This window comes from Myotis nattereri (genome assembly GCF_964212035.1).
Source record: "Myotis nattereri genome assembly, chromosome: 1".
Taxonomy (NCBI): Eukaryota; Metazoa; Chordata; class Mammalia; order Chiroptera; family Vespertilionidae; genus Myotis; species Myotis nattereri.
This window is the reverse complement of record NC_138075.1, coordinates 132,628,259-132,650,121: the sequence shown is the minus strand read 5'-3', so window position 1 is coordinate 132,650,121 and position 21,863 is coordinate 132,628,259. Positions and strand designations below refer to the sequence as shown.

General features: G+C 37.9%; 1 protein-coding gene across 1 annotated transcript in view; it reads left to right on the top strand.

Moving 5' to 3' along the window:
* CUBN (cubilin) overlaps nt 1-21,863 on the top strand; it is a gene marked incomplete at its 5' end in the record, with an annotated part of 286,558 nt that overhangs the window by 72,133 nt on the left and 192,562 nt on the right. Inside the window, one exon of the mRNA XM_081091329.1 lies at nt 1,865-2,052. Coding sequence (XP_080947455.1) covers nt 1,865-2,052 — 188 coding nt within the window. The remainder of the gene's footprint in view (nt 1-1,864; nt 2,053-21,863) is intronic.

Genomic DNA, 21,863 nt, shown 5'->3' with positions numbered 1-21,863 from the left:
CTGAATCGCACCTGCAACCCTTTGTATGTGGGCCGACACTAACCATTGTGACACCGGTCAGGGCTACTTGTGTTTTGAAAATACAGTCCCTTGCCCCCATTAAATCTATGTTTACCCATAATTTTGACACAATTACCTAAAAATAGAACCGAAAGTCACAAAATCATAATCAATATACAATATCCCTTCCGATTAGTTGAGAGGATTAATGTTTAACTTTGATTCTGTATGAATTTGAGGATTCACACTCACTTATATATGGTGTTAGAGTGAACTCTAGTTTTGAATAATAAGGTTTAATGATATATAGCTTTGTTCCTCAGAAATTCATCATTAGAGCATAAAAGGCCTCCCAGATTCCAGCAGGGATATATCTGTTTGGTTGAGCATATAATCGTATTTCCAGTTTTGTTATTGCTATCCTAATTTGTTTCTCAGCCACCTTTTATTTCTATGATATTTTATTCTCTCCCATCATTTCAGAACACTAAATAAGTAATTTAGTGCACTTACGTCCTTAAAAGTAAAAATCAGAGGAACCAGTGAGATTTTCCATATAATTTGCCATTTGAAATTTGAGGCTGGCACATAGTATAATTTTTGAGCACCGAGAACAGCCCATGTGGTTAATGAATACATTTTCCTCTGCCCTGTTTTGTTGTCAGTGAGGCACATGATACCTGTCTGCCTAATAGGTGTCATTTCTTGCAGGCACCTGAAATCACAAAATCATTCTTTGAAAATCCTGTGTGGACAAAAGTGTTACCTAAAAATATTCAAAGACAAATAGTTTGAATACCCCCTGCTTTAGCAAAAGAAGGTTTTTGAAGAGCCAGCCACAAGTGTATACTTTTCAAACCAAAGTTTATAAATGGTGTTCCAGCCACCTGCCAGGAAGCTGTATTGTGGTAGGAATGCATATATGAACCACAGTCTTCAGAGACAACCCTTTCAATATAACATTTATTTTGCCATTCTCTTGTATTCCATTTCATACAGATAATATAAGAAAGGCTTGAGAAAAGGCATGCATATGCCTTCAGTCATTAAGTTTGGCTGAATTTGGCTCTGACTCCAGGACAAGCCATACCTAGTCTAGAGGTACCTAGTGTAGTCTTGTTGAAAATTAAGCTGAAGAAAATGCCACCATTGGATTGAAGACTGTTTTAAACATTTAAGATTTTTATTTTTCTTCAAATCCTGTGCATTCCCTGTAGGCCTTTGGTACTTCCTGATGACTAACTACAGGCATAACAGAGTCTTTGTTATGAACTACAGGCTGACTTTTGAATTCAACAAAGCCATGTTGTTATTTATGTTTAGCATTCACATAGAACTTTGTGTTTTTAAACTGTTGAATTTAAAGGTCAAGATTTCTGTCCTTTCCAAATGTTAAAGTTAGAAAAACAGAAGCATAGAATGTTTAACACACTTCTCTAAACAAACGGATCTCTGAGTAGTGCTGAGCTATTTGGCTTTCCATGGATTCACAGGAATTGGATGTCCATTCTAACATGGGCAGTTTTCATGACACTTTCAAGTTGCTGAATTCACTTAAGCAATATTTTACCTTGTTCTAAATGAAGACCTTTTCACTATAAATATGCCACACCAAATATACTGGGTGTCCACAAAATGTATACACACTTTAACAGCTGATAGCTCTACTGATATTTCTTTCTTTTCAGATTTAAGCCATTGGAATTAATAATTATTCAAAGTATACACACACACACACACACACACACACACACATACATATACATTTTAAAACTAGAGTTTTTAAAGGCAATATCACACACATCTTGGAGTAATTTTGACATATTTGATGGTGGTTCTTAACAATCATGATTATTTTTCCCAGCCTGTGAGAACGTGATGATTGTGAATCGAACCTATGGCATCCTAGAGAGTATACATTATCCAAATCCCTATTCTCACAATCAGCGTTGCAACTGGACCATCCAAGCAACAACTGGCAACACTGTGAATTACACATTTTTGGAATTTGAATTGGAATATCACCTAAACTGCTCCCATGACTACTTAGAGGTATGTATTCTGAAATTAAGTACATGACCGTATTTTCAAATAAAGTTAGGCAAGCCAAACTAGAAGGCATCACGCCTTGAAGAACCGAATCCCGAACCCTGCCTTACACATCTTTAATATACCACTAGCCATGCTGTTTGAGCAGGAATATTTCATGCCTCTTTCTCTGCATCATTGTAATATTAAAGATATTTAAGCTCTTAAATTATATACACAAAGAACTATCTATATTTTTAGCTTCATTATAACTTTTGGGCTGACCGACCTCATGTAAATTAAATAATGCAGAAGGGGAAGAATAACTTTTATTTTTGGTTGGTTATTTTTATGTTTGTTCTTTATAAACAAGGGATCAGAAACATGTTGGGTGTCACAGCTTTATTTAATACTTAATTTGCCTGAAATTAAGAATCATGATTTAGATTTTTGTTTTTATTTAAATTTATGCTCACTTAGTTGACTTTCCTTTTTGTAAAACAGAAGTCTCTATTTGTTGTAATAATGACCACCAGTGACACTTATTCAGCTCTCCATATATGGTACAACGCTATACAATAAAAATTGCTTGAAAATTAGGGAACCCAAAATATGAGGTAATCTGCTATTTTTATGATATTTTATTTACAACATTTTTATATATTTTATATGCAACATTTTTAGGGCTACAGATTGTAAAGTTAGGCAGCTACTTATAAATGTAATTATGCATTCATGTATAAAATTATGAGATAATATGTTAATTTAGAAATATTGATTTCTACTCTCACACTTCATAAAGCAATTTTACTCAATTTACATATATTTTGACATCTAGTTTTCATCTTTAATGAAATCACTTTTGAGTCATCTAACACATCAACTTTATATCCATTTACATTGTTAATATATAATACTTTGAATCCACACGATGATGTTTTCACTAGGAATCTTTTCTGAAGTGAAGTACCAACTCTGATAACATTAGGGCATTCCCCCATCCCACCTGTCTACAAGGAGATGAGGTAGTGTTTATTTTTTAAGGTGATCAATGATTTTTAGAAGCCTTGTTTGTAAAGACTTCCAACATCCAGCATTTGTAATGTTGAGGACATATTCTCAGGAAAAAATACTTTATCCTTGTAAAAAAAAAGTTTAACTCTCTTTTTACCAATTCTTTAAAAAAGTATCTTTGATTGAGGTTGTTTGAGGTTAACATATCTTTTCCAAATGGCACATTTCTTTTTCAAAACACATAAGAGAAACTTCCTGTACTCTGAGAGACTTTCTGAGGTTCTGTAATAAGGATTTCCTTGTTTCTGAGGGATAATTTTATAGGTTAAAGAAAACCTTGCTTTATATTTAGAAAACAGTATTATAGAAATACTAACCATAGTGGTATTCAAAATGTGACACAACATAAAACAAACTTACAAGCACGAACTGGACACAGTTTTAAAGTCCCCTTTCCTTGATACAGTGATTAGATAGTCTTCACACACTTCATAATGGTGTGCTTGTCTCATTCCATTTATCAGGAGTAGCCTGTTTTTTTTCTTCATGTAGCAAGATCTTGATCATTCTTTAAAAATTAAATGAAAAGTTGATGTTAAAGCCCTTTATCGTACCACAAGTGCAGTAGTTTATCAAATTATATTTTTCTGGTTGTGACTGTGTCCACATGCTCCCCGGGACTCTGAGCTTTGTGAAGGTAGGAGCCGTCTTCTACTCACTTTGTGATCCAGGCACTGATTATAGCGTTGGGAATCTTACAGGAGCTCAGTAAGTTAAGGTTAAATCGAGTATCACAGACATATTTTAGGATCCGCCTAATGACAGCTATTAATTAATGAGAAATAACTGAATTCTAAACTGGCCTTTTGGTATAAGCCCTACATAGTCAAGGCAATCCTATCACCTTGGGCACAAACCAGAATAGAACTCACAGCCTTGCCCAGCGCTGTGGGTGATGCAGTATTCTAGGCGCCATGTTGTGGTGTGAGAAAGCACGAGGTGATGACGCAGAGAGGAGGGAGCTCGGAACTGGACTTTAAAGGAGGCTTAGGCAGAGAGAGTGGGGAGGAAATGAGAGGAAACCACTCCAGGGACTGGACTCCATCTCGCTGGACTTACTTGAGGATGGCATGGTAACAATGCCCATCAGATAATTTTTGGAGGCATTTGAAAACTGTCAAATAAAAATTATGTATTCCAGTAACTGCAGAGCAGCTCATGAGAGGCCCTTCACAGAAGGTGTTACAGGCATGCCATCTATCTTGTGCAACATGGATGGTGAAAGCAGCAAAAATACAGAACGAGAACCAGAAGTTCAGCAAAGGCTTCCAAGGAATGATGCTGTTGCCAGAGGGAGGTGACTTTTTTCCATTTCTTTAAGCCAAGGGGCTTAAAGAAAGAGCGATCTCTGCAGCGGCTGGTCCAGGAGGGAAATGTAAAAGCACAAATAACCATTTAAGGAGAGCAGAACCACAAACACAAAATCTATTTTCATTATTTTAATAACTTGTAGTTATTATTTCAAGTGACTTAGCCAAGTCTAAATTGAGCGACCATTACTACAGCCAGCATTGCGTTATGTTGAATTAATAAAACTAAAACTCTGAAAGGACTTGATTAGGTGCTGGTAGGACATTGTGCCCAACTTTGCTGAGGGTTTTGGGCACCTAAGGAGCCTACTGGGAATCTACTCCATCCTTCAATATTTCGTCTTCTGGGCAAAACAAAATGACTGAACTTTTTTCTTTTTCTTTTTTTTTTTTTTTTTTTTAGTTTTATTGCTTAAAGTACTACAAAGGGTATTACATATGTGTCCTTTTTTTTCCCCCGCCCTTGACAATCCCCCTTCCTCCCCTACCGCCCAGTGTCTTATGTCCATTGGTTATGCTTATATTCATGCATACAAGTCCTTCGGTTGATCTCTTACCCCACTCCCTCCTGCCCCCCCAACCCTTTCCAGCCTTCCTGATGCAGTTTGACAATCTGTTTGAGGCAGCTCTGCCTCTGTATCTATTATTGTTCATAAGTTTATAATGGTCTCTATTATCCATGAATGAGTGAGGTCATGTGGTATTTTTCCTTCATTGACTGGCTTATTTCACTTAGCATAATGCTCTCCAGTTCCATCCATGCTGTTGCAAATGGTAAGAGTTCCTTCTTTTTTACAGCAGCATAGTATTCCATCGTGTAGATGTACCACAGTTTTCTAATCCAGTCATCTACTGATGGGCACTTAGGCTGTTTCCAGATCTTAGCTATGGTGAATTGTGCTGCTATGAACATAGGGGTGCATATATCCTTTCTGATTGGTGTTTCTGGTTTCTTGGGATATATTCCTAGAAGTGGGATCACAGGGTCAAATGTGAGTTCCATTTTTAGTTTTTTGAGGAAACTCCATACTGTCTTCCATAGTGGCTGCACCAGTCTGCATTCCCATCAGCAGCGCACGAGTGTTCCTTTTTCTCCACATCCTCTCCAGCACTTGTCGTTTGTTGATTTGTTGATGATAGCCAATCTGACAGGTGTGAGATGGTACTTCATTGTTGTTTTGATTTGCATCTCTCGGATGATTAGTGACTTTGAGCATGTTTTCATATGTCTCTTGGCTTTCTGAATGTCCTCTTTTGAAAGGTGTTTATTTAGATCCTTTGCCCATTTTTTGATTGGATTGTTTATCTTCCTTTTGTTAAGTTGTATGAGTTCCCTATAAATTTTGGAGATTAGGCCCTTATCAGATATGACATTGGCAAATATGTTTTCCCACGCAGTGGGTTTTCTTGTTGTTCTGTTGATGGTTTCTTTTGTTGTGCAGAAGCTTTTTATTTTGATGTAGTCCCACTTGTTCATTTTCTCTTTAGTTTCAAGTGCCCTAGAAGCTTTATCAGTGGAGAAATTGCTTCGGCATATGTCTGAGATTTTATTGCCTTTGGATTCTTCTAGAATTTTTATGGTTTCCCGTCGTACATTTAAGTCCTTTATCCATTTTGAGTTTATTTTTGTGTATGGTGTAAGTTGGTGGTCTAGTTTCATTTTCTTGAATATATCTGTCCAATTTTCCCAACACAATTTATTGAAGAGACTATCTTGACTCCATTGTATGTTCTTGCCTCCTTTGTCAAATATTAATTGAGTATATAGGTTCGGGCCGATTTCTGGGCTCTCTATTCTATTACATTGATCTATATGTCTGTTCTTGTGCCAGTACCAGGCAGTTTTGAGAACAGTGGCTTTGTAATACAGCTTGATATCTGGTATTGAGATCCCACCTACTTTGTTCTTTCTCAGGATTGCTGCAGCTATTCGGGATCTTTTTTTATTCCAGATGAATTTTTGGAGAGTTCGTTCTAGATCTGTGAAGTATGCCATTGGTATTTTAATGGGAAGTGTGTTGAATTTATAGATTGCTTTGGGTAGTATGGACATTTTAATGATGTTGATTCTACCAATCCATGAACACGGTATGTTCTTCCATCTGTTTATGTCTTCCTCTATCTCTTTTTTCAACATCCTGTAGTTTTCTGAGTAGAGGTCTTTTACCTCTTTAGTTAAGTTTATTCCTAGGTAGCTTAATTTTTTTGGTGCGATGGTAAATGGGATTGTTTTTTTAGTTTCTCTTTCTGAAAGTTCACTATGGGTGTATAGAAATGCCTCAGATTTCTTGGGGTTAATTTTGTATCCTGCCACATTGCCAAATTCGTGTATTAAGTCTAGTGGTTTTTTGATGGAGTCTCTAGGGTTTTGTATGTATAATATCATGTCGTCTGCAAATAAGGACAGTTTTACTTCCTCTTTTCCAATTTGGATGCCTTTTATTTCTTCTTCTTGTCTAATTGCAATGGCTAATACTTCCAGTACTATGTTGAACAGGAGTGATGAGAGTGGGCATCCCTGTCTTGTTCCTGTCCTTAGGGGAAATGGTGTTAGTTTTTGTCCATTGAGTATGATGTTGGCTGTGGGCCTGTCATATATGGCTTTTATTATGTTGAGGTATGATCCTTCTACTCCCACCTTGCTGAGAGTTTTTATCAAAAATGGGTGTTGGATTTTGTCAGATGCTTTTTCTGCATCAGTTGATATGACCATGTGTTTTTTTTCTTTCAGTTTGTTTATGTAATGTGTCACGTTTATTGATTTGCAGATATTGTACCATCCTTGCATCCCTGGGATAAATCCTACTTGGTCATGATGTATGATCTTTCTGATATACTGCTGGATCCGATTTGCTAAGATTTTGTTGAGGATTTTGGCATCTATGTTCATGAGGGATATTGGCCTGTAATTCTCTTTCATTGTGTTGTCTTTACCTGGTTTTGGTATTAGAGTGATGCTGGCTTCATAGAATGAGCTTGGAAGTGTTCCTTCCTCTTGAATTTTTTGTAGTAGTCTGAGGAGGATAGGTTTTAGTTCTTCCTTGAATGTTTGGTAAAACTCCCCTGTGAAGCTGTCTGGTCCTGGCCTTTTGTTTGCTGGAAGCTTTTTGATGACTGTTTCAATTTCTTCCATAGTTATTGGCCTGTTGAGATTTTTAGATTCTTCCTGATTGAGTGTTGGAATGTTGTATTTGTCTAGGAATTTGTCCATTTCCTCCAGGTTGTCTAGTTTGTTGGAGTAGAGCTGTCCATAGTATTTTTTAACAATCATTTGTATTTCTGTGGGGTCTGTTGTTATTTCGCCTCTATCGTTTCTGATTTTGTTTATTTGGGTCCTCTCTCTTTGCTTCTTGGTGAGTCTGGCTAGAGGTTTGTCAATCTTGTTTATCCTTTCAAAGAACCAGTTCTTGGTTTCATTGATTTTCTGTATTTTTTTTTGGTCTCTATGTCATTTATTTCTGCTCTAATCTTTATTATCTCCTTCCTTCTGCTCACTCTGGGGTTTTCCTGTTGCTCTCTTTCTAATTCTTTGAGTTGTAGATTTAGATGATTTACTACCATTTTTTCTTCTTTTTTTGAGATAGGCCTGTAGAGCTATAAACTTCCCTCTCAGGACTGCTTTCATTGTGTCCCATAGGTTTTGGATTGTTGTGTTTTCATTGTCATTAGTTTCCAGGATGTTTTTTATTTCTTCTTTGATCTCATTGGTAACCCAATCAATATTTAATAACATGCAATTCAGCTTCCAAGTGTTTGAGTATTTTCGGTTGTTTTTATTGTAATTTATTTCTAATATTATGCTATCGTGGTCTGAGATGATGCTTGGTATGATTTCAATCTTCTTGAATTTGGGGAGACTTTGTTTGTGACCCAATATGTGGTCTATTTTTGAATGTGTCTTATGAGCACTTGAGTAGAATGTATATTCCGTGGCTTTGGGGTGAAGCGTTCTGAAGATGTCAATTAAGTCCATCTGATCTAGTGAGTCATTTAGAATTGCTATTTCTTTGCTGAGTGTTTGTGTAGAGGATTTATCCAGTGATGTCAGTGGTGTATTAAAGTCCCCTACTATGATTGTATTGTTGTCGATCTCTCCTTTGATATCTTCCGGGATTATTTTTTATGTATTTGGGTGCTCCTGCATTGGGTGCATATATGTTTACCAGGGTTATATCTTCTTGTTGTATTGATCCCTTTAGTATTATGAAGTGGCCTTCCTTATCTCTTGTTATGGCCTTCACTTTGAGGTCTATTTTGTCTGATATAAGTATTGCTACCCTAGCTTTCTTTTCCTTCAAAATGATTGAACTTTAGAAATAAAATACTCAATGGGAGGAAGCGTCATTTGCTTAAAGGAGTAACACCATATTGATTATACAGTTACGGGAAGCTAACTTTAAGAATTATTCCTATATTTTACAACTTGATTTCACTTTGTCATTTTTGCTTTGAGTCTGAGTCTCCATGTGGAAGAGGAGATTTGTTATGGGTGATTGACTATACAAACAGAAGTGATGGATTTGGGAGAAATCATCACAGAGATGTACAGGGAGGCCAGAGCACGTGTTATAGATCAACAGGAAGGAAAGGAAAGAAGAAAATTAGGAGGTTATCATGTTATGGAAGTTGAGGGAAAAGAATATACTAGAATGTGACAGGGATAAATAAGGTGAGATTCTCCCAAGGGGTCAAGAAAGGTCAGGGTTGAGCAGTGTCCCTTGGAGACCAGCATGACTGTGGGCAGAGCCCAGTTTGAGGGACGGTGGGGGCAGGAACAAGGCTGTAGTGTGAAGGGGCATGAAGGGGAGAGAGTAAATGTAGAAGTCTAAGTCCATGAATTTAATGTCTGAGTTCTGTCTAGAACAGTGATGGCGAACCTTTTGAGCTCGGCGTGTCAGCATTTTGAAAAACCCTAACTTAACTCTGGTGCCGTGTCACATATAGAAATTTTTTGATATTTGCAACCATAGTAAAACAAAGATTTATATTTTTGATATTTATTTTATATATTTAAATACCATTTAACAAAGAAAAATCAACCAAAAAAATGAGTTTGCATGTCACCTCTGACACGCGTGTCATAGGTTCACCATCACTGGTCTAGAAAATCATTAATTCTTGGTCTCTTTTCTCCAATCCTTATCCTTTATTTCCCTAACTGGTTCTCAAGTGACAAATTCTCATGGGACACCCTCCTTTGCCTGTTCTCTTGTATGTCAGTGTTTCTTAAAATGTGGCCCAGGATTGGATGCAACACTCCAACTAACCTATTCAGGACCAGGTATGCTAGGACTATGTCATCTGGTTCACATATGTCTGGTATTGTAGGCTGAGGTTAAATGAGTTTATCATCAGTCAGTTCGTAATGTTGGACTATGTAAGACCTATAATCTCCAGGTCACTTTTACATGAATTGTAATGGCTTTATGGCCATCCCCAGGATATTACTCCTAGTAAGTTACATTTGACTGTTTTGCCTGAGAATTTCATCACTTCATGACTCCTCTAAATCCTGATACTCTGGTCTGTAGAGAGCATTATTCATTTGCACGTAGACTCTTTGGCCATTGGATGATGCTTATTTCAAACTAGAGGCCTGTTGCATGAAGAGATTCGTGCAATAGGCCTTCTTTTCCCCTGGCTGCTGGCAACGGTTTGCCTCTGGCACCCGGGGCCCAGGCCTTCGCTCTGGCCGAGTTCTGGCTGGAGCCTGACCTGGAAACGTCAGGCCTTGCTGCTCTGCCATCCCAGGACCTTTAGGCTTCGCTCCACCACTTGGAGCCTACATATGCAAATTAACTGCCATCTTTGTTGGTGGTTAATTTGCATATCGTGCCGATTAACCCATGGAGGGTGTAGCAAAGGTACGGTCAATTACCATGTTTGTCTATTATTAGATGGGACACTCCAAAATGATAGATTTCTTTGGTTAAAATTATCTATTATTGAACACTTTTATAATAGCACTATTTAAACAACTTGGTAATAATAGCAGCTGATCTTTATTGAGCACTTATTATTTGCTAGGTAATTAGACACCAGTCCTCTAATGTTGGAAACATACCCATCTGACAGGTGAGACAATTGAGGTAAATGCAGGTTATCCACCATCACAGAGGTTATAAGGGGCTAAGCTAGTCTTTCTAGCAGGTTCTGCAGCTCCAGGCTGATGCGTTTAGCTGTAATACTACACACCTCTGTCTTTACACTCTTTCATAATTTTCAGTCCCCCTCAAAGGTGATGCGAAGGAGTGGCCATGAGCCCTTAGTCTACCACTCTAGTGACACTGTCACAAAGAGAAATTTGTTATTTTAGCATGGCTTCTCCACAGATAAGCATGGCCATGTATTATGATCACCCCTTTCTCTGCTAATTGCTGACAAATTATTTTTAGTGTCTAATTTAGAATTTTTCAAAAAAAATTACTGTCAGTCTTACTCATCTGTGAAGTTCCAGAATAAATCTTTCCCACATTTTGGAACTTGACTACTTTTTCCTTCAGACCTCTGGCAGTCCTGTGTTTCATTGCTCTGTTTTATATTATTTGTTGCAGGTACACACTCAGACTAAACCATGTAGAAAAGATTAGTGTTTGTGAAAGGACTGTTACTCTGAGGAAAGTAAGAAACCTCCTGACACACAGAGTAAATGAAAAAGCTGGGAGAGGGCAGGAACAGAGGCAGCTTAGTGGATTCTCTTCTCTGTCTTGCTGCTTTGTGGCTTCTCCCTGCATTGCATACATCATTCCCATCTCTCTCCCTCCAAACTTCCTCTGAGTTTTTGCAACCTCACAATTTTAGTTTCAACATTGCCACCCCAGCCATGGCTTTACATATTTTTTTAAATCCTCATCTGAGGATATGCTTTTTGATGAGAGAGAAAGAGAGAGAGAGAGAGAGAGAGAGAGAGAGAGAGAGAGAGAGAGAGAGAGAGAGAGATGAGAGAAAAACATCATTGGTTGCCTCCCACACTCTCCCAGCCAGGGATCGATCGAACCTGCAGCTTTTTGGTGCACAGGACTACAACCGACTAAGCCACATCATGACCGTTTACCTCAAGCACTTACAAGCAACTAGTCTTTCCCTTATCAAAAAATTACTGCACAGGTGGCTCATCTTGTTGAGCCTGACAGCAAAGGCATGGATGTAACCTGTTTAAGGACGGGTGCCCCTCCAGGCAGTACAACCAGATCCCAGATCTCTCTGGTCACCGATCACATGTGTGGGCAGAGGCAGACTCTGTGAGCAGGGGCATGGATTCTGCTGTCACCCTAAAACATTTGTTATACACATTCAGCAAGATTACAAAATTAGTTCTGTAGTGACTGTACCTTTCAGTGCTAGAGGATGTAATTCATTTCAACCTGGAAAATTTCATTTAAAGGATTAACTGTCATATCTTCTAAATTGGACTTCATTGTCTTTCTTCCAGCTTCAAAATCATACCAGGCAAGTTTCCACTTCCCCTTCATCATGGTATGCTATCTTCTGCAGGTGTCGGCTCAATCCACATTTTTTATCTTCCTTTTGCCCTAATGATAGCTTTAAAAAATAGACATTTTTTCCCCCTAACTGTGCTGTTTCCCACAGTTTAGCTAATTTGTATGTGTTCTCAGAAAAAGATCAGGAAGCTTCTGTGTAGCCTCTTAATTGATTTTATTCAGAGGTTTCCCCTTTTATTGTTGTAAAAGTTATCCCTGATTTTGTGGACAAAATTTAATTTTTTTAGAATTTGTCATTAAAAAAATTCTTTCCTTTTTTATTGATTTTCTTTTCTTTCTTTGCTAATGTTTGGGGTCCATGGACTCCTGTCTCCTTTTGAAGTCTGGCTCTTTAAAACCTGAGGCTTGTGATGATGTGTGCATCATTCAGGCTCTGAGGAAATCTACCCACTCTTCTCTTTTGGTCTCTTCTGCATTAGCCACCATTTCGTTGCTGGCCAGAATTAGTCCAGGGTAGCACTTTTCTTCACTATTTACTTTCTGAGAGAGGAGAACATAAAAAGAACTTATCAGGTGCCATGCTTTTTTCCAGAAAAAGACATCTGAAAGATGTCTAGATAGTTGAAATGGTCTCCCCATGGTCACCCCTGTTTATCTTTTTTTGTTCCACTTTTTTTCTCTATAAAAATCTGTAGTCTCTACTGAGGAAGAAGCTGATACTAGAAGATCAAGTCCCTACAACTAGCTGCTAAATCTGGCTGCATTCCAGAATCACCTGGGGATCTTGTTAGAAAAACATATTCTTAGACCTCACCCCAGACCTACTTAATCAAAATCTTTGGGGGCCCCCACAAGGCCCTGGTGCAGCACTTGAGGCCAGTCTCTATAGCCCACCTCTTCCAGGACAGCTCTCTTAAACCAAAGGACTTATATGCATGCATATTAGCATAACCAATGGACATAGACACTGGGGTGGTGGGGGCTTGCCGGGGCTGGGAAAGGATGGGGGAGGGGGTCAATTGGGGAAAAGGTAGACATATGTAAAACTTTAGACAATAATAAAATAAAATAAAATCAGCATAAATAAATAAATAACTCTCTCCTGGGCAGTTATAAATATTTTAATAGTATCCTCTTAACATATTACCTTTGAATACCACTAAACTTTTTTTTTCAACAGGTCTTATTTTTTCATTGGTAGAGCAGAATTATATGCTTTGTCTTATCAAGGCCTGGTGATACTATTATATTTATCTCATTATGGGAAAATGTCAGATTACTTTAATTTTTTGGGATTTTGATTCTAAACATTCTCTTATCTTTCCTTGTTTGCCACTATTGTCTTCCTTTACACCCTTTCATGCCTTTCTGTGCCTTTTCCCTTTTCACTTAAGTCATTTCCTAGTCCTCTTGATTATGTCAGTGACTTCTGTCAAATGCATTTCCCACTAGTCTTTATAAGATTCATTTTGTCTCTTGCCAAATCCTCTTGCTGATGTCATCATGTTCACCAGATGTTTATATCATTGTTTGTTACACTCCCATGTCCTCCTTTCAATGGCAAAAGAATGCATTTTAAATGAAAGAATGGATGGAAATATCAATATACCTGAACCTTTCAGCCCTACATCTATGTTTTCTAAGTCTGAGCAGCAGTTTCCAACTGCAACTATAAAACATCAGGGGCCCTGTGATATGTAGTTAGTGAAGGTAATACTAGTTGTTGCGGAGAGCTCCTAAATTCTCAGATGCTTGATACAAGTTTATTTCTCAATGATATCAGAGTTCAGTGTGGGTGTTCCTTGCTTTCCACATGGTGATTCAGGAACCCAGAGAAAGAGGAAGTCCCAAGGAGCTATGCGGAAACCCCATAGCTCTTTCTTTGACAAATGTTGATAGATGTTTAACAAATAAAGGGACCTAAATGCTAATAAATCTGGGAAAGCCAGATAAAACACAAATAGGTTTTGATTTTCTGGGGTTTTTTTTTGCTGTGGTACTGACTCCAGCTGTTACTATTATAACTATGCATTGCTCATTAATTTATCCATTCATTCAGTTATTCAAATATGTGTCAAATTTTAGACACATCGGCCACGAAAATATCACTGTCTTAGAATCAGTTTTTCTTGTCTTGATGGAGGAGACAGGTATTAATCAATTTATCACACCATACAAATTTAATTACAAGATGTGTAAACTGCCATTAGGCAATATTATTGGGTGCTCTGAAGACTTGAAACGGGAGAACCCAGCTCATCTGTGGGTCAGGGAAGTTGCCCTGAGGAAGAAAAACTGAACAAGATGTGAAGGAAAATTAGGGAGGTTGAGTTTGAAGAACTGTTGAGGAGAAAGCCAGACACTAGTTTCAGTGGTAAGGACAGATTTTAATAAGGAATATACTGCTGCAATAGGGAAGGGAGCCCAGTATGAACTGAACTCATAAAGGAAGAATGAGGGAGACTGCAGGGAACCAGCAGGGATTCCAGCAGAGTCAGGGAAGTGAAAAATTCCAAAGGCTTGTGCAGTGTCAGTGTGATTACGCTGAGTCTGTTGCAAGTTACACAATGATGGAAGATAGGAGTCTTCCTCCCACAGAGACTGGGAGACAGGGCCTTGCTCTTTCTGATGATGACATTTCAAAGGAGTGGTTTTCAGATCCTTGAGAAAGATACTCCTGAATATAGGAGATGCCTGTACCTCTCAAAGGGAGAGAGGAAGGATGCACAGTTCTAAGTCCTTTTCGGTAGATGCTCTAAGAAAGGTGGTCAGGCCTGTCCTGTCTTCAGGGTTGGCTGGTGGTGGCAGTCTTCAGCTTCCTCAGGCAGGCACTTTAAAGGGGATGGGGCAAACTAGGGATGCTGCCTAGAGCTGTTAGCAACTATATTAGGTGTTTAAGTCTTTAATGTGGGGGAATGAGGGGATGAAATAATTTGCACTGAGAGTTTGTAGTTTTTATAGGCCAGGCTTGAGGCCTAGTATAGATGGCTGCCTGACTAGAGTTGGGTCAAGGAGAGAATCTTTGTCAGACCTTAAAGAAGACCAGTGGGCTGAGGTCGAGTGAGCTTCCAGGTGGGCGGGACCTGCAAGCATAAAGCGTGGGTGTATGTAGAGTTTCAGTGACCCCCTGAAGAACAGCAAGAGATATTTCAAGTGTGACCAGAGAAATTGATTGCTCAGAGTAACACTTTTAAAAACTCTGGTTTCCAGAATAAATTGAAGGGAGGTAAGGGTAACTCTGGAGATCCAGTGAGGGGCTGCTGCAGTCCAGGAAAGAGAGATGATAGCAGTTCTTCTCCTTGTATGGGGAAGACTGTAATAGACAGACTCAAGAGCACCTAGGAACTAAAATCCACAGAATTGGATAAATGTTTGGATGGGAGGTAGGTAATACAGTGAAAAAAACAAGGATGTTAGGATAAAGCCTTCTAGAACTGCGTGCAGGGGTAACAAGCAGGGGAGAGAGTGGGGCTGCCCCTGAAGAGGGGAACACTGGGGGGACACCAAAGGCAGCATCACACAGATTGGTGTTTGCCCAGAATTCTGACTCACTAACATCTATTGGGCATTAGTATTCCACAGAACATTCTTAGGAAAACATTATTCTAGGGATATTTTCTAAAATTTTCCCATTTTAATTCTCAAACAAATAAGTGAAACTTTTAAGTTCATGAGATACTAGAAAGTTCTCCTTCACATCTAGGATGTTTATTTTGAGAATGACAATAATAAATGTCCACTATGCACTAGACACTATTATAGACTCTTTGATAAATATTATTGCTTATCCTCATTCTTATGTGGATAGTTCAGCAACTGGATATTTTTACACTCATTTAATAGATAAGAGAACTGGGACTGAGATAAGTAAGAATACTTAAGACTACATTGTCTAGGGCCGTGGTCGGCAAACTGCGGCTCGCAAGCCACATGCGGCTCTTTGGCCCCTTGAGTGCGGCTCTTCCTAAGCCTTAGGAGTACCCTAATTAAGTAAATAACAATGTACCTACCTATATAGTTTAAGTTTAAAAAATTTGGCTCTCAAAAGAAATTTCAATCATTGTACTGTTGATATTTGGCTCTGTTGACCAATAAGTTTGCCAACCACTGGTCTAGGGGATATGAAGCTCCATTCAGACTCAGGTCCTTCTAACTGGAGTGAGGGCTCTGAAGCCACCTGGTCTCAAAGCTTGGATTCTCCACATTAGCTGTGACCTTGGGCATGGAGTGTAACCTGTTGCCGCCTCAGTTTACTCATGTGTAAAATAAAGGGAACAAGTACACCTACTCATAAAATTGTTATAAGATAATCTACACACCTGGCACATATTCAGTACTCAAGAAAAGTTTCCTATTATACTCCCACACTTCTCTGGAGGGAGCACAATTCTTTCATGGTCATTCATTTTCTGCCTTCTAAGGTTCACTTGGGCAGTGTAAGTGTGATTAGGCTGAGTCTGCTGTAAGTTAGGCAACATCTATTGTTTCTTATCCTTATAACACCCTCTCTCTCTCTCTCTTGCAAACGCCATCTCCATCCCTTGTGACCTGTCACTTATGAATGGCCGCTCCACCCTTGTGAGGTCTGACCTCCGCTCTCAGGCAGAGCCTCGGTCTGGTCTGTTTAGAAGCTCTGATAATTCAGAATTTTTCTCTCTCTTCCAAGTTCCCTCCCTCCATATATGCAGCGCTTGATAGGACTTTGATTTCTTTTATCTTTTAAAGACTTTGCATCCTGTCTAATAAGTGAGATGTAAATAGTTTGTGTTTGCAGTACACATCAGTATTGGTTACAAGATTCTGTAGAGGTCTCAGACACAATGACCTCAGTTTCCAAATATGTTGGTTTAAAGATAAACCAAAATTGGAAACAACTCCAGACACTACTCTTTCTGTTGTGACTCTTCCTGTCTTTTTCTGGGGGATTCTCTAGAATTAGAACTGCTTAAACCAGCTCTTATATCTGCTCACTACTATGGGAGGTTAATAATAAGCAAAGATTTAGTAACTCATCTATTGCTCACTCATAAGAAAATGTCTTATAGGTGCCCAGGCTACACAATAGAATGTACAACCTTGTTCAGCAGTCTCGGTACTTGTTCAGACTAGCCTAGTGCTTAAGATTGAAGACTGGAACCAGATAGACTGGGTTTAAACCAGACCTCATTACTCAATAGCCAGGTAACCTTGAGCAAGTCACTTAGTTTCCAGGTGCCTCACTTTCCCCATCTATAAAATGGGATAATCATTGTAAATGAGTATATATCTATATCTATAGCTACCTATATATAGATATAGATAGATAAGTGAGGGTGGTAAAAAGTAGGTTTACAGTTGTTGGTATGGAAAGAAACATGCATATCATGATTATCACATAAAATTAACTCTGTTTTGCATACTCACAACTATAAACATACTTTGCCAGCCCCTGTATAGATCTATCTATATATTGATCTATATTTAGTCAGAATAAAGCTTGACACATAGTAAACACATAAATATTCACTGCCATTATTTGCAATAATCCTAATGTAAGAGAAGAACCTCAGATATAGAGAAATTTGCAAATAAAGAGCCTTTACTTTTTTAGGTTGAGATACGATTAATAGTTTATTTCTTAAGATGCTTAATTTCCCTCTTGCTTTCTGTCTGCAGCCTATTTCATTAATGTATTTTGACACTTCTCAAATTTTAGTCCACTCATTGTACTAAAAGCCCTGTGGAGAAATATAATGAAAAATATGTTGATTCCTTTGACTTACAGGAGTTTTTGCTATTATCACTGTAACTTAAAATAGTTTTCATTATTCTCTATTATTACAGAGAATAAGGACTTCAATATATACTTGACTTTAAAAATTCTTGTTTAAAAACAAATAATTACCAATGAAGGAAACAAGAAAATATTCTCGAGGAGTTTATGGCTTTTAAAATGTTGAATTACTAAACTTTTACATATCTCAGTTTCCAGAACTCTATAATGGGAATAATAATACCACTGCCCTATAGAACTGCTAGGAATTTTAAATTAGGTAATACATATAAAGGGATTATGGAATTCCAACATGGAGACACAGTAAGTGGAAGCTACAATGACACTCTTCCAGGAAAAAACTGGGATTACAACAAAAATACGGACAGAAAATCCTGAATCACAAATGAAGACTAGCTGGAAAGAACCCTGATAACCAAGGATGGAAAATGGAGACTGCATAGAGACTGGCAGCCAAAATGAGGAGACAAAAAGAAAAGAAAAAAAAAAAGCCAAATGAAAGAACAAGAGAATTCTCTAGAAGAACAACTAAATGAAATGAAGATAAGAAATTTATCAGATATAGAGTTCAGAATAATGATTACAAGAGTACTCAACAACATGAGAGAAGATATAGAAACTATGAAAAAGACCAGTCAGAAATGAAGAATGACATAGAACTAATAAAAAACAAATTGGAAGGAATACACAACAGATTAGGAGGAGTTCAAGATTGGATCAGTGAATTAGAAGACAGGCTAGAAAAAAATCACTTGATTAGACAACCAAAAAGAAAAAGCAATTAAAAAACAGGAGAACAGCTTAAGGGAGCTGTGGGTCAACATGAAATGTAACAATATTTGCATTATAGGAGTGCCATAAGGTGAACAAAGTGAGCAAGGAATAGAGAACATGTTTGAAGAAATAATGGCTGAAAACATCCCTAACCTGGTAAAGTAAATGTCACACAAGTTCAGGAGACACAGAGAGTTCCAAGCAAGAAGAGCCCAAACAAGCTCACACCTAGACACATCATAATAAAAATGCCAAAAATTAAAGACAAACAGAGAACTTAAAGGCAGCAAGAGAAAAGCAATCTGTTACTTACGAAGGAGCTCTCATAAGGCTGTCAACTGATCTTTCATAAGAAACTCTATAAGCCAGAAGGGAATGGAATGAAGTATTCAAGGTAATAAAAAGCAAGGATCTGAAACCAAGAGTACTATATCCATCAATATTTTTAAAAGATCATACACCACGACCAAGTGGGATTTACTCCAGGGATGCAAGACTGGTCCAATATTCACAAATTAATAAATGTGATACATCACATAAACAAATTGAAAGATAAAAATCACATGATCATATCAATAGATTCAGAAAAGGCATTTCACAAAATCCAGCACCCTTTTTTGATAAAAACTCTCTGCAAAGTGGGAATAGAGGAATCAGACCTCAACTTAATAGAGGCCATATATGACAAACCTACAACCAACATCAAACTCAATGGGCATAAACTAAAACTATTTCCCTTAAGAATAGGAACAAGACAGGGATTCCCCTTTTCACCATCTTATTCAACAAAGAGGCCCAGTGCATGAATTTGTGCACCAGTGGGGTCCCTCAGTCTGGCTTGTGGGATCAGGCTGAAACCAACTCTCAACATCCTGAATTGCGAGAGGGTGCAGGCCAGGTCGAGGGACCCCACTGGTGCATGATCAGGGCTGGGGATGGATGTGGGAGGTTGGCCAGCCAGGGGGGTTCCAGGGCATGTCTAGCCTATCTCACTCAGTCTCAATCAGCCAGACCTCAGCAGCAATATAACCTACCAATCGGAGCATCTTCTCCCTGGTGGTCAATGCATGTCATAGTGACTCATCAACCGTCTGCCCCCTGGTGGTCAGTTCACATCATAGTGAGCGGTTGAGCAGCTTTAACATATCATTAGCATATTACACACTTTGATTGGTTGAATGGCTGACCGGACAACCGGACACTTAGTATATTAGACCTTTATTATATAGGATAGTATTGAAACTCTTAGCCTCAGTGAGCAGACAAGAAGAAAAGATAAAAGGAATCCAAATTGTAAAGAAGGAAGTAAAACTGTCTTTATTTGCAGATAATATGATATTTTACTTGCAAAATCCTAAAGACTCCACTAATAAATTATTCGATTTAATAAATGAATTTGGCAATGTAGCAGTATACAAAATTCACAGCCAGAAATCAATGGAATTTTTATACATCAATAATGAATTCCCAGAAAGAGAAACTAGATAAATAATACCATTTACCATTGCAACAAAAATAAATTAAGATACTTAGGAATAAACTTAACCAAGGAGGTAAAAGATTTGTACTTGGAAAATTATAGGATGTTGAAAAAGGAAATAGAGGAAGATATAAATAAGTGGAAGAATATATTGCATTCATGGATTAGTAGAATTAACATAATTAAAATGTCCATACTACCCAAAGCAATCTATAAATTCAATGCAATCCCTATTAAAATGCCATTGGCATATTTCATAGACCTAGAAAAAATACTTTAAACATTTATTTATATAGAACCACAAAAGACCCCAAATAGGAATAGCTGCGGCAATCTTGAAAAAGAAGAACAAAGTTGAAGGGATCATAATACCAGATATCAAGCTGTGTTACAAAGCTACTGTGCTCAAAACAGCCTTTCACTGGCACAAGAACAGACATATAGACCAATGGAACAGAACAGACAATCCAGAAATTATCCCAAGCCATTGCACTCAATATTTGACAAAGGAGGCAAGAGCATACAATGGAGTCAAGAGAATCTCTTCAATAAATGGTGATGGGAAAATTGGAGAGATGCATGTAAAAAAATGAGACTAGAGTCTAGTCACTAGACCATCAACTTACACCATACACAAAAATAAACTCAAAATGGGTAAAAGACTTAAATGTAAGTCATAAAACCATAAAAATCCTAGAAGAAACCACAGGCAGAAAATCTCAGGTATATTGCTCATAGCAATATGTTTGGGGATATAGCTCCTTGGGCAAGGGAAGCTAAGGAGAAAATAAACAAATGGGACACATAAAAAAATCTTTAGAGCAAAAGAAACCATCAACAAATTGTAAAGGGAGCCCACTGTATGGAAGAACATATTTGCCAATGATACACTTGATAAAGGGTTAGTATCCAAAATATACAAGGAACTCATACAACTTAACAAAAGGAAGACAAACAATCCAATTAAAAAATGGGCAAAGGCCCTAAATATACACTTCTCCAAAGTGGTCATACAGATTACCAAGAGACATATGAAAAAATACTCTAAGTCACTGATCATCAGAGTGATGAAAATTAAAATGACAGTGAGCTATCACCTCACACCTGTCAGAATGGTTACCATCAACAGATCAACAGGTGACAAGTGGTGGTGAGGTTGTGAAGAAACTGCTGGTGGGAATGCAGCCACTATGCCACTATGGGAAACAGTATGGAGTTTCCTCAAAAAATTAAATATGGAACTGCTGTTTGACCCAGTGATCCCACTTCTATGAATATATTCTAAGAAACCGAACACCAATCAGAAAGAATGTATGTACCCCATATGTTCATAACACCACAATTAGTAATAGCTAAGATCTGGAAATAGCTCAAGTGCCCATCAGTAGATGAGTAGATAAAAAAGCTGTGGTACATTTACACCATGGAATACTCTGCAGCAGTAACAAAGAAGTATCTCTGACCCTTTGAGGCAGCATGGAAAGACCTGGAGAGTATTATGCTAAGCGAAATAAGCCAGTCAGAGAAAGACAAGTATCACATGTTCTCACTCATATGTGGAATCTAATGAACAAAATAAACTGATGAACAAAACCAATCTAGAGACATAGAAGCATGAAACAGATTGTTGAATCTCAGAGGGACAGCAGGGGTGGGTTTGTGGGTGGGAAGACATATAGCAAAAAACTTGTATGCATATATGCATAACCCATGGACAGGGACAATAGGGTGGTGAAGGCTTGGGGTGGGGAACTGGGGGGGGGGGGCAAAAAGGGACATGTGTAATACTTTTAACAATAAAAATTAGAAAAAAAACAAATGAAGGGCTTATAACAATACTCAGCTGATACATATTTATCATATTTATTAAATAAATATTGTTTATCATTACTTCAACATAAACGCAATTTCATGGGTTAATTTTGGCCATCTAAAACGTTCTGCATAAATGAAGAGCTATTTCCCAATTGTGATGAGCACAG